This window comes from Pan troglodytes, chromosome 16 (assembly GCF_028858775.2).
Source record: "Pan troglodytes isolate AG18354 chromosome 16, NHGRI_mPanTro3-v2.0_pri, whole genome shotgun sequence".
Classification (NCBI taxonomy): Eukaryota; Metazoa; Chordata; class Mammalia; order Primates; family Hominidae; genus Pan; species Pan troglodytes.
In genome coordinates this window covers 93,268,905-93,281,448 of record NC_072414.2, presented here as the reverse complement: position 1 = coordinate 93,281,448, position 12,544 = coordinate 93,268,905, and the positions used below count along the sequence as shown (strand labels likewise).

Below are 12,544 nucleotides of genomic sequence, written 5' to 3'. Positions count from 1 at the left end.
GAAGCTGGACTCTCCACCTCTAAAGACCCCTCCAGGGAACATAGATCCCAAACCCAAATGGAGATGAGCTGGCCAGCGAAGTCCAAGACCCCAGTCCCCTCCATTGCAACCTGGGGTGCAGGCTTCTGTCTTCCAGGTTGAAAGCTCATCATTTGGTTCATCATAAGTTATACGTCGGAGTGGAATTATAAAGGAGAGAGAAACAGATGTGAACTCTCAACAGCTGGGAGAGGTGGAAGGCCTCTGGAGTTCCATTATAGAAATTTGCCTTTTGGCCAGGAGTGGTGGCTCACGCCTGTAAGCCCAGCACTTTGGGAGGCTGGGGCAGGTGGATCACTTGAGGTCAGGAGTTCGAGACCAGCCTGGCCAACATGGCCAAACCCTGTCTCTATTAAAAATAAAAGTTAGCCAGGCATGGTGGTATGTGCCTGTAGTCCCAGCTACTCGGGAGGCTGAGGCAGGAGAATCACTTGAACCCAGGAGGCGGAGCTTGCAGTGAGCCGAGATTGCACCACTGCCCTCCAGCCTGGGTGACAGAGTGAGACTCTGTCTCAAAATAATGATAATAAATAATAATAATAATAATAATAGGTCTTGTTTTTTAAAATAAAAAACAGAAATATGCATTTTTAGATACCAGCAGGACATCATAGCACTGAGGAAGCTGAACCCTCTCTTTGGGACGTAGCTTGCTTGCTTTTGTTGCCCCGGCCTGAGTTCTTTCACATCAGCCAGCGTGGAGAAGAGGAGCCAGTTTTGCAGAATGACTGGGAACAGCCCCTGCTGGGGAGGGACTCTGTGATGCGGTGTCCTCGTCCGAGCCTCCTGGGCCCGGGTTCCCGTCGCTGTGTGCCCGGAGCCTGGGCGCCGACACCGAGCCTCCTCTGTGCTTTCAGGCATCCGCATGCTGGACGGCGATGTCACAGATGTGGTCGAGGCAAAGTCGCTGGGCATCAGACCCAACTACATCGACATTTACAGTGCCAGCTGGGGGCCGGACGACGATGGCAAGACGGTGGACGGGCCCGGCCGACTGGCTAAGCAGGCTTTCGAGTATGGCATTAAAAAGGTGTGAGTAACCAGGGCTACAGGGGAGCGCTCTGGGACAGGGGTGACAGTAAACATTTTAACAATTAAGTATCAGAGTGACACTGGCCACAGCCCTGAAACAAGACAGGGAAGACTCTGCTGTGACAGGTGCCAGGGCCAGTGTGGAGGAGTCACTCGGGGAGTCTGAGAAGTGGCTCTTGACCAGCGAGAGCAGAAGTGTTTTTGCCTCATTCCAGAACAGCTGTTCCAGTGACAGCCAGGTGGCCGCTGCTAGCACGACCCTCTCTGCCTTGGAGTTTGCTTATCCCTGGCTGAAGGGGGTACACAGGTGGGTGACAGGGGTCCAAGGCAGCTCACCTGGCCTGTTACTTGGACTCTGCAGGGGCCTCGGCCCACCTGCCCTTAGAAACACCCAGCCGTGGAACTTTCTGCATTCATCACGGGGTATGTGCTCACCCAGGCCCCGCTGCAGCAGGAAGCAGTGGTCGGGGTGTCCCCTACCAGCGCACAGCCCAGCCCACTTTGAACTTCTCCAGGAGAACCTCACAAGGGGCTAAGCAGGGCAAAGATGCTTCTCTGCCGATGGGCCAAGGGGAGGCTGGCAGGCTCCTGCGAGGCCACCCGCCAGCCACTCTGTGGTCTTTGGTTCTGGATCCTTGTGTGTCAGGAAGGCTGAGGAAGGGGGAGGAGGTGGCTGCAGATGAGCCAGTTCTTACAAACAGGGTGGCAAGGCCGATTTCTGGGTGAGGACAGCTTCTTGGAGCAGGCAGACAGAGCTGTGGTCAGCGTCCAGGAGGCCCTGGGTGGCCGAACAGGCCCCAGCCCAACGTACAACGTGTGGTCAGTGACTGCTGTAGGGAGTGGGGACCGGGGGACTTCCAGCAGGAAGTCCAGGCTTCTCTGACTCCTCCTGTGGGGGATGGGGGAATGGGGAGGGGGTGGCAGGAGTCAAGCCCATTAAATTTATATCGTTTAAAATATTTTTAAAGTTCTCATCGTGTTATAACCCATGCATAGTGATTGCAGTGTGGCTCATAAAGAGCTAGTAAGTCAATCAGATAGTAGGAAGAGATTATACTGCAAACAGCCTTTCTCTGTCTCTGTCTGCCCACCCCCGAGTCCTGCCCCACAGAGGAGGAATCTGCTTTCAAACTGTGTTCATGATTTCCTTTCTCTAAGTAATATCATTTGATGGCTTTCCTGGGTGCGTTGAGTTTGGTCACCATCTGTTAATTTCCTCTTATCAGAATGAGCGTTTTTCTCTTGGGAGACCCCCAGCCCTGCTGCCCTGCTGAAACCCTGGAGTTTCCTCCGCTTCTTACCTTTCCCGGGCGTCAGGCCTACACTGCATCCTCTGCCTCCTGCCAGCTGCACCTGCCTGCACCTCCTCCGAAGGACTTGGTGTCACTCTGCAAGTGTGAGGCAGAAGCTTCCTCCTCTACTGCCCCCACCCCCCGACCACTCAGGTCTTGAATGCCTGAGAAACCAATAACCAAATGCAGGGTGTCTACCCGCCTGTCCCTCCGAGTTTAGTACTCACCCAGACACTAAATGTGAGAAGGAAAATTAAGGAAGAGGGGCAGTGTAGACACACACACGCACGCACACAGCATGGGATCTTGCGGGCATCCTTGGGACACTGGACAGCTTCCTTTATCTCCATTCCCCCAAGAAAACACCAAGGCAGCTTCGATCAGGCTGCTGAGCACCCAAGCCCGGCCCAAGGCTGGGCTGAGTGAGTGCTGGCAGACTCAGGTATGACCAAGTCAGCTGCTGCCCACCAAGAACTACCGAATACATAAATCACCCTTCCATTACTTAGCTCCCAGCTCCAACCCACTAGATCGCTTGGATCTCAGTCTTGATGACAAGCGAGACATCCTAAAAATCAAGCTGTATTTAAGCTTCGGAGAGGGTGGGTAAGCTGGAGGGCGGGTTTCCTGCATAGAACATATTGCTTTGGATGGTGTTCCTGCTGAGCGTCTGTCATTTCTACGGGATGATTTCCAAAGATTGAGCTCCTAGGATGAGGCACCCTCCGTCTAGGAGGGGTCCTGGTTGTTTGGCAGTGATCGTTCGGGCTCTCTGGTTCACTGAGCCTATGGGAGGCTTGGGGAGGTTGGAGCTGCAGAGAGGGATCTTTGCATTCTGAATTCTGAGCAGTGTTGGTTTCATCCAGCTGTCAGGGGAGTGGGGAAGTTGCAGAGGGGACCACGTGGTTTCCCCTCATTCTTGTCACAGTTTTGTGAAATACTGAGGTCATTTGATTTTTTTTTTGTCATTTGGAAGTAAAATATGTCATACAGAGAACCTTAAATCGCAACTGTCTCGATCTGTCACTGAAAATCCTCCTAGAAATTTGATGATCTCAAACCAAACCACATTCCCCCAACTGTTTTTCCTCCTTGTGGCCCTGTTTGTCACCTACAGTCTTCTTCTGTGAAATCTGACTTTATCTTTGGTAGATGATGTGGTCCGGCGGTGAGAGACTGTGGAAGCTGTAACTTGGCACAAAGATCTGTTTAACGTTGGTCCTTAGGAAGCCTGGCTCCTCTCACACCTGGTTATTCAGAAGGGACGATTAGACATTGCTGTGGCTAAAGACACTGGCCGCGTCCAGGTGGCCAGTGTTTGCTGGCCCTGAGTCGCTTCTGAGCTCATGAAATGAACTCTCCCTCCCCAGGGAAGACACCGAAATACGATTTGATTGGGTTGAAGTTGTGAGTTTACTGAAAAGAAGTGCAAGTTCGTGGCTAGGGTTGAAATGTCCCCTACAGCTTCTGTCCCATGGCTTCCATGAAGCCACTGGAAGATCTGGGAAATGAAAATAAAGTCGTCAGTGACAGTTAAAACATCTCTACACTCCTCAGACCTGGCTGTTTCCTTGCCTCATTTCCATGTCTCCTTCCCAGAAACCGTTTTAAGGAGGGGAAAGGTTGTTGGTACCTTGATGCCTATGAGGATGGGTTGGTCTCATAGTAAATGCATGGTGCATGCTGTGAATGCAAACCTTGAGCATTTCAGGCTCTTGGTATCCAAAGTGGGGTCCAGAGCCAGCAGCACTGGCATCCCCTGGGAGCTCATTAGGGATGCACACTCTCAGGCCCACCCTGGACTTTGGGGCAAGTCTGTATTGTAACAGGTTCCCAGGTGACTCCAGGGTGTGCACATTCAAGTTTGGGGAGTGCTGTTTTTGGCCATTCTCTGCTCCTGGAGCAGTAAGGTTGCATGCTCCACCTTGCAAAAGGACAACATTTTATGAGTCATCTCAAGTGGGGTGGGGAGTTACGAGTGGCAGTGTCTAGGACTAATTCTCACCTGGAATAAGGACAGGCTCTGATGGGTTAAATACCTTTTGATTTGCATTGTAGCTGCTTTAAACCGGCTTCAGCTGAATCTCTTCCTGCAGGTAATCACATGCACACACACACCACCTTCCTGAGCTCTTTGTGCCTTTCTCTCAGAAGGTTAGCTTTTCTGGGAGGGACCTTTCTGTTGAGCTCTTGTCCACCCCGACAGGTTCACCTTGCAGATGCAGAAAGCAGAGTGGACGCGGCAGCCTTAAGCAGCGGGGCTGCGTGAGCTCCAAGAACGTTGCTGTGGGCTTTCTTGGGAGCCTCAAGTTGGAGCTGGAGTCTCCTTGGTTTACAAACCCCCGTGGTGTGAGCGTACAGAGCAGGCGGGTCCACTCCTTGTGCTCCAAAAGTGAGTGTGACATGTTTGGTCAGCAGCAGGCTTCAATTTGGCTCTACGGGGATTGCAGAATTGGTGTGCAAGTTATCTTTAAATTGGCCGATTGTTGAGCATAAGTATAAATTTCCTCTGTTTGTTTGGGAAGGACAGTCCTTAGTAAGGACGTGATGGCCAGCCAGTGGCTCCAGTTTCCCGTGGAGGTGGACGTTGGCCCTTCTCTCAGGCCAGCTGTGCACCACCAGCCCATCCAGCCATCTGGACTATATCCGTCAGTTCAGTCTTCCACTCGCTAATCTTTAGCTGGTATTTGTGGCTGGAATGATTCTCAGTGTGGTCAGAAATCATCCATCCTGTGGGTATAGGATAGAGCGGAGCTGCAGGAATCCGCCCTGACTGGCTGCTGTCTTTCAAAGACTTGCTTTCATGTGTACGTTCTTAACAATGAACACCGGTGCACAGCTGGGCATGGCGGCACACTTCTGTAGGCACAGCTACTCTGAAGGCTAAGGCAGGAGGATCACCTGAGCCCGGGAGTTCCAGACCAGCCTGGGTAACGTAGCAAGACCCCTGTCTCAAAAAAAAAAAAAACAAAAAACAAAAAAACAAAAAAACGGAAAGCAAACCTACACACAAATGAGGCCCTGGCCTTGGCTAGTGATGTAAATCAGACCACCCTGATACTTACCCACTGCAGAGACCACAGGGAGCTCTGACAGGACACCCACAAGCTGCTACCAGCTTCCTGGACGTAACCCTTTCCACCTATTCTGTCTTCACCCAGAGTTCATGGTCCTATCCCTCTTTGCAAATTTAGCTCGCTCTGCAAGAGGGGTACCTCTTCAAGTGTGTTTTCCAGAAAAATCATTCTTTTCCCCACCAGACCAGCTCTTTCAACCCAGAAAAATTAAAGTTGTAAATTCTGCCATCATCTGTAATCTCAGTGTCATTTGCAGCACTGCTAGCTCTCTTTGATCCTAGGCCATTGCGATGGAAATGACAGGCATGGCTCTGGAATAGAGCAGCTTGTGTTGGGACCCTTGATTTTCCTGTGAAGAACAGAGGAGTCTTTCTGGCCCCTTTCCCTTGTATGATCCTGTGATTCTGCAATTTTAAGGCTGCTGCCACAGGCAAAGGCACACCATTAAAATCCAAACAGAGCCCCCAAAACCATGCTCTCAGCAGCATCCAGATGGTCTGAATGCAACCTTCTTATCCCTTTGAAGGAACATTTGGGAGATGGGACTCTAGGTTCAGGGGGAGACCCACCCTACGAGGTTCTGCTGCGGGGCTAAGCCTTGTTCCTCTTGTCCCTCCAGGGCCGGCAGGGCCTGGGCTCCATTTTCGTCTGGGCATCTGGGAATGGCGGGAGAGAGGGGGACTACTGCTCGTGCGATGGCTACACCAACAGCATCTACACCATCTCCGTCAGCAGCGCCACCGAGAATGGCTACAAGCCCTGGTACCTGGAAGAGTGTGCCTCCACCCTGGCCACCACCTACAGCAGTGGGGCCTTTTATGAGCGAAAAATCGTAAGTTCTCTTGGCAAGTTGGAGTGCTTACAGTGAGTGCCTCAGCCCTCTGGGAATGAGCTTCTTCTCCCTTTCTCAGAAAGATGGGTTAGATTGAGGCCAGATTGTTCCGGATCCCAGGGTCCCAGCCTCACCCATCGGCGAACAATTTGAGCCTCGAGGTAAACCCCAGTCCCTTGGCAGCCTTCCTCGGACACTGGCTTTCTAATCTTTGCACAGAAATAGCAGTTAAACCCCTCTCTGGCTTTAGAGATCTAAAAATATTATTTAAGAACGAGGTTCCTTCTCATGATGTCTTGTTTTAACTCTGAAATTCTGTGGTCACATGTCTTGGAATCCAATGAACCCATCCAGTTCCAGCGTGTACAACAGAGTAAGAGAAAGACTTGGTTTTATACTGAGACATTCTAGAAATCCAGGAGTTCTTCTAGGCATTCTGTTGCTACAGAAGCACTTTTTCTGGACACTTTAAGTCGAGCAGTGGTTTCTGTCTGTTCCGCTTACTTAAGTGAACATAAGCATGATTTGTCTTTTAAAAGGTAACTGTTTTAGTACTCAGGTAGAATTTGTGCTTTTCCTTCCCTACATACTTTCCTACTTAAAAAAAAAAAAAAAAAAAGAGGAAGGGAGGGTTTCCAGTTCAAATTAATGCAGAACTGAAGTGCAAAGTCATTACGTTGACTTGTAGACATTTTAAAAATGAGACTGTGGAGCTGGCCAGACATGGTTAAATTTTAAAGCTCACTAGCATCTTTTCATTTCTGCAGCTGCTCAGCCACATCTTTAGAAGTTATTTGCAAATTTATTTTTACACTTTTCTGTGGGAGCATACAGGCTTCCTGTTCTCCGCTTTGCTCCGCACCAGCGAAAGGTCAGCTGCCATCGTTCTGTCGCCAGCCTGGTAGCGGCTCGGGCTGGTTAACTAAGGTATTAATTTGTTATTTTCCTTTTCTGCCGGAGTACGCACCCCTGGGACGGGCAGCTGAGATGCTGAATGGTGTCCTGTTTATGTAGAAATCCAGCTCATTTGAGCACGGACCTGCTAGGATCTTATTAGACAGACAGTTGGCCAAAACCCAACATAGTCTTGCTGGCCGAATGGATGCAGGTTCGAATTTGCTAAGTTATGGGACAGTTTATAACATGGACTGCGTGCAGGCAGGATGGTGTCTCTCAACCCTGGAAGCAGGACTTGCAGCTTTATTTGCATTACGAATCACGTCAGCATGTGATCCGTATGCCATGCATGTGTGCGTGCCTTTGCTATAAAATGCTTTTTCTTTCTTTTTTTAAAATTCTCTTCCCTGAGCAATAATATGTGGTTAAGAAGGGTATAGTTTGGAGAACGGTAAAAGAGAAAATATACTTTGTCTTGGTCACTGCCCGGGAAGTCTGCTCTGACAGTAGGAGGAGTGTTATTTTCAGCTCTACTAGAGCCCAGCTTTTGTTCTGAGTCCTCTTAGATATCCTCCAGGGAGACGAGTGCTGCTCAGGACAGTTGACATATCACAGTCCCAGCATTCAGGCAGGCCTGTGATGGCAATCACAACCCTGTCCACCTGCATTCTCTGTCCCTCTGAGTCTGAGGAATGTGAGCAGGTGTCCACCTGGAGCGAGGGATGTCCCGTGGTGAGACATGACTCTTTATAGAGGAGTAAAACCTAAAGTAAGCATCTCTCACCAGAACAAGAGGGTATGTTCGTTCACTGAACACGAGCTGTGTCCCAGGCGTGGCACTAGGACTCAGGAGGGGCTGTCCACCTTGATTCAGCCATCCCTCCCAGGGTAGGCCCCTCTGCTCGCTCCCCAGGACCCCCTTCTCTGAAGCTGGAGAACCAGCTGTGAGCCTCACATGCTCTTGGGAGCGTGGCCTCCTGCCCAGCCACCCCTAGTTTCTCCTCCTGGCCACCATTTACCAAGCCCAAGTACGTTCAGGTGCCTGGCTGTGATCTGCCGAGAACCCCTGAAATCTATATCATGGTGTCCATTTGCATATGAAGATGCTGGGGTCAGAGAGGGAGCATTTTTGTCCCTTTTCCCATGCCCTCAGCTGCCCTCCCCATGTTGAGGTACCCCAGCCCCACTGAAACAAACAAGGAGGGAACTGGTCTCTGTTGGCATTCCCGTCACATCTTCCTGTGTGTGACACAGGCCAGACCCCCACCTTCCCTAGACAGTTGGCCCAGCTAAAACGTGTGCAAGGAAGGTGCTGAGTTCAGAAGAGGATCTGGATTGCTCTCACTGTGAAATTGATTCTCAAAGGTTAGGCAAATCGGCCACTGGAGCCCTGTGGTGGGTGGGTGGGTGTGACTTTCCTATTCCTGCCATAACAAATTATCACAAACTTAGCAGCTTAAAACAGCACAAATTGATATCTCATGGTCCTGTAGGCCAGAAGTCCAGGAGCCTCAGCCGAGTCTCTGCTTTGAGTCTCACGAGGCCAAGAGCTAGGTGCTGGCAGGGCCGTGGTTCCTTCCGGAGGCTCCCGGGAGAATCTGTTTCCTTGCCCACTCGGGCTGTTGGCAAAACTCAGGTCCCTGTGGTTCTGGGACTGAGTTTCCCACTTCCTTGTGGGCTGTCAGCTGGGGCCCGTTCTCAGCCTCTGGAGGCCACCCACATTCATTGGCTTACTCCTCAGCTCCCTCTTCAATGCCAGCAGCGGTGGGTCCAGTCCTTCTAATGCTTCCTCTCTCCAACAGCCTTGCTGCCTTCCTCTTCCAAGGTGGAGGGCCGTGTGGTGGCACCAGGTCTACTCAGATAATCCAGGATAATCTTCCTGCTTTAAGGTCGGCTGGCTACCAACCTTAACTCCATCTGCAAAGCTCATCGGAATAACGCCAGGGGACAAAGATGATGGGGGCCACAAGCCCACCTAGCACACCTGAACCCACACAGGCTGAACCCCCAGCACCCGCTTCCCGTTTCAGTCCAAAGGGAGATACACGTCAGCCTGAGTGGTAGTGAGGTCCAGAATCCATCCCACACCCAGCCTGGGCCAGTGCCTCCGAGGAGGGCAGGCAGAGCCCCCAGCTAGCGGTACCTGCCTTGTTGCCCTGTGCAGCAGGCCTTGGGAGGTCAAGAACATGCCAGGTTGATCTGCTTCTTCAGGAGGACGTCCTGGTGGAGAACCCAGTTTATGACCTACTGGCTAAAGGCAGAAACTCTCTCTGAGCCACGTGGGTACCTCTAGCTGCTCTGAAGTCAGGGGGTGACTTACGGGTAGCTGGTGTGGACTCTGATGGTTTTGCCGTGGGTACTCTCGGCTGTTGGTGACAGGCCACAAAGTCCAGCAGACCCGGAGAGGAGGGCTTGTGGGGTGCGTCTTGGTTTCTTATTGTTTTACCATTTTTTCCACATGCGCTTCTGCAGTAGGGAGGGAACCAGCTGATCTATTATTATCAAAGCGTACGGTCTGTACTCCCGGCTGGCCTTCTTGCCCCTGCCTGTCTCCTACAGAGTGATTTAGCAGGGAGCAGCAGATGTTGTGGAAACCTGTGGTTGCCGAGAGGCATTTGCCTAACACCTTATTTGTTCCCGAGACCCAGGACCCAGGGCCACGCTTGCCGGTTAGTGGCAGCTGAAGCAGCCCAGCCTTCTCCAGAGAGTGAGTTAGCCTGTCTGCCGTCACCGCCTCACTGTGCTTCTCTCTCCCCCAGGTCACCACGGATCTGCGTCAGCGCTGTACCGATGGCCACACTGGGACCTCAGTCTCTGCCCCCATGGTGGCGGGCATCATCGCCTTGGCTCTAGAAGCAAAGTAAGTTCCCACTTACCTTTTTCTAAAAAAAAAATGTTTACATTGTGGCAAAATACACATGACACTGGCCATTTTCACCCTATTGAAGTGGACAGCTCAGCGGCATTAAGCACATTCAGTGAGTCGTGCACCTGCACCACCATCCCTCTCCCAGAGCTTCGTCTTCTTCCCAGGCTGGAACCCTCTGCCCATTAAACAGCAGCTGCCCAGGTTAGTCAGCTCAGGCTGCCGTAACAGAGTCCCACGGACTGGGCGGCTCAAACAACAGAAATTTAGTTTCTCAAAGTTCTGGAGCCTGGAATTCCTGGATCAAGGTGTCAGCAGGGTTGGTGTCTTCTTGGCTTGCAGAAAGCTGACTTCTCCCCTTCTGCTGTGTCCTCTTTTTATAAGGACACTGGTCATATTGGATTAGGGCCCACCCTAATAATCTCATTTTATGTTAATTACCTTTTTAAAGGCCTTATCTCCAAATATAATCATATTCTGAGGTACTGGGGCCTAACACTTCGATGAATACATTTTGGAGGGGACATAGTTCAGCCTATAACACTCCCCATTGACCCCCCGCCCTAGCCTCTGGCAACCACCATTCTACTTTCTGTCTCTATGAATTTCATTACTTTAGGTGCCTCATGTAAGTGGAATCACACAGGATTTGTCCTTTTGTGCCTGGCTTATTTCACTTCACATAATGTCTTTAAGGTTCACCCGTTTGTAGAACGTATCAAAATTTCCTTCCTTTTTTTAGGCCATCCTGATGGGCGTGAAGTGGTTTCTTCCTTTCTTAAAGCCCACGTCTCCTGTGGGCTTTGTAGGACACGGGGGCTGGCTGGGCCAGAGTCCAAGGCCTGCCTCTGATTCTGCACCTCACACCAAATCCACACTTCAGGTTGCGCTGGCTTCCTTTTAGGAACTTTCATTTATAAATTAACAGTCAAGAAAAACTCTTGAGTTGTGTATGTGTTGTTGGTTCAGAAAGAAAAGCAAGTTAACCGCACATGGAGTCGTAGAGTCAAATCCGAATTGTACTTTAGTCACCAAAACTGGCAGAGAACAAACCAGCCCTCTGCAGTAGTCATCTGCTGTAGATGAGTTTTCAAATAACTCAAAAAGAGTGGTTGGGATGCCTCAATGCTTGTAATTACGTATGTTTGCATGTGGATTTGCACAAGACAAACTGAGTGTAACACTCAAATGCTACCAATGTAACAAAGGAACAGTTTGATATTTTTAATTTCCAGGCCAAAATGTTAGCTTCTGTGTCCTGAGGCTCTTTTTAAAAATTCTTCATAATGAGTTGCTTGTGTGGAAACTCACATTCGCATACTTTACCCTTCCTTGCGCTGTATTTTCCTCCATTCCTTATTGGAAACATGCAAAGAGCTAAATGGAAAACAAACCCTGCTCCGGGGCGCGTTGTCCCCGTAAACTTGGTCAGTGGGCACGTGAAAGCTCAGACGGTCATCTTCCTCATCATTTTAGCTCCTCCTCAGACACATACAGGGGACGGATCAGGCAAACGTCATTTGGAACAATGTCAGTCTAGAGCACTCGACACTTATAGGATTGGTCAAGGAAGGAACGGTTGATGTCTGGGAATTTGAAAACCTGTGTTGAGCAGACCTGCAGCCTGGGATAGCTCTCGCCTGTGCAGGTTGGCCCCAGGCCGCCTTCTCTCTCTGTTCACTACTGCTGTGGAAGGAACTGGGGCAAAGCCAGATGGTTCTGGGTGGAGATGCTCCCTGAGAGTCTGGGGAGGGCCCCCAGACAGCGTGGGGCCAGAATGAAGGAAGACCCATATGTGTTGGAATTCTCTAAAGGGAGTCCCATGGTTTTGGGACAGTCTTGGTACTTTTCAAACATCCGTTCTTCATCAGAAAACATTTTCAACATTCTCTCTTAGACATATTTTCCATGCGGTTATATTTGTGATTTTATTGCTAGAGTCAAAAATAAAATAGATTTTTTCATGAGAAAATGGTTCCTAACTTTCTCACTCCCTGGACCCATTCTGTCCTCCACTCCAAAGGTCATCCCGGCACCTAAATTCAAGATTTCCAGGAGGACTGGCTGTAGCCGTCTTCGAGTACGCCCTGCTGACACACAGCAGTAACTTGCCAGGTTGCACGGGCAGCATGGGGTGTGGCCATGTCAGCACTTGTCTAAACTCCAAAGCCTGCACCTGTGACCTCTCTACCAGGGTGCACGGCCATGGGCTACTCGAGGCCTCAGAATCCTCCCCTAACAGTGAGGTTGGTGTGTGGGCCGCAGGAAGGCCAGTGGATGCAGGAGGAGAACAGGTGTGCCTGGCAGGGAAAGGCCTGGAGACTGAGCCACTGGACACGGATGGGGAGAGACGGTGAGGAAGCCAGTGACCAGCCAGGAGCAGCAAGAACACATTGGAGAAGTCAGGGGAGGCCAGGGCTGGAGCCTGGAGAGTGTGAGCCCAGGGAAGGAGTATACCCAAGACTTAACGCCATGGGTGAGCTTCTCGTAGGAAAACAGGCAAAGAGGG

General features: G+C 50.7%; 1 protein-coding gene across 8 annotated transcripts in view; it reads left to right on the top strand.

Annotated features, from left to right (window-relative positions):
* The window catches only part of PCSK6 (proprotein convertase subtilisin/kexin type 6), a 198,027-nt gene that overhangs the window by 93,032 nt on the left and 92,451 nt on the right, over positions 1–12,544 (top strand). For all 8 annotated transcript variants that reach the window (XM_054667239.1, XM_054667237.1, XM_054667238.1 and 5 more), the window contains exons 7-9: positions 897–1,069; positions 6,060–6,272; positions 9,929–10,029. In XM_054667239.1, the coding sequence (XP_054523214.1) occupies positions 897–1,069; positions 6,060–6,272; positions 9,929–10,029 (487 nt within the window). The remainder of the gene's footprint in view (positions 1–896; positions 1,070–6,059; positions 6,273–9,928; positions 10,030–12,544) is intronic.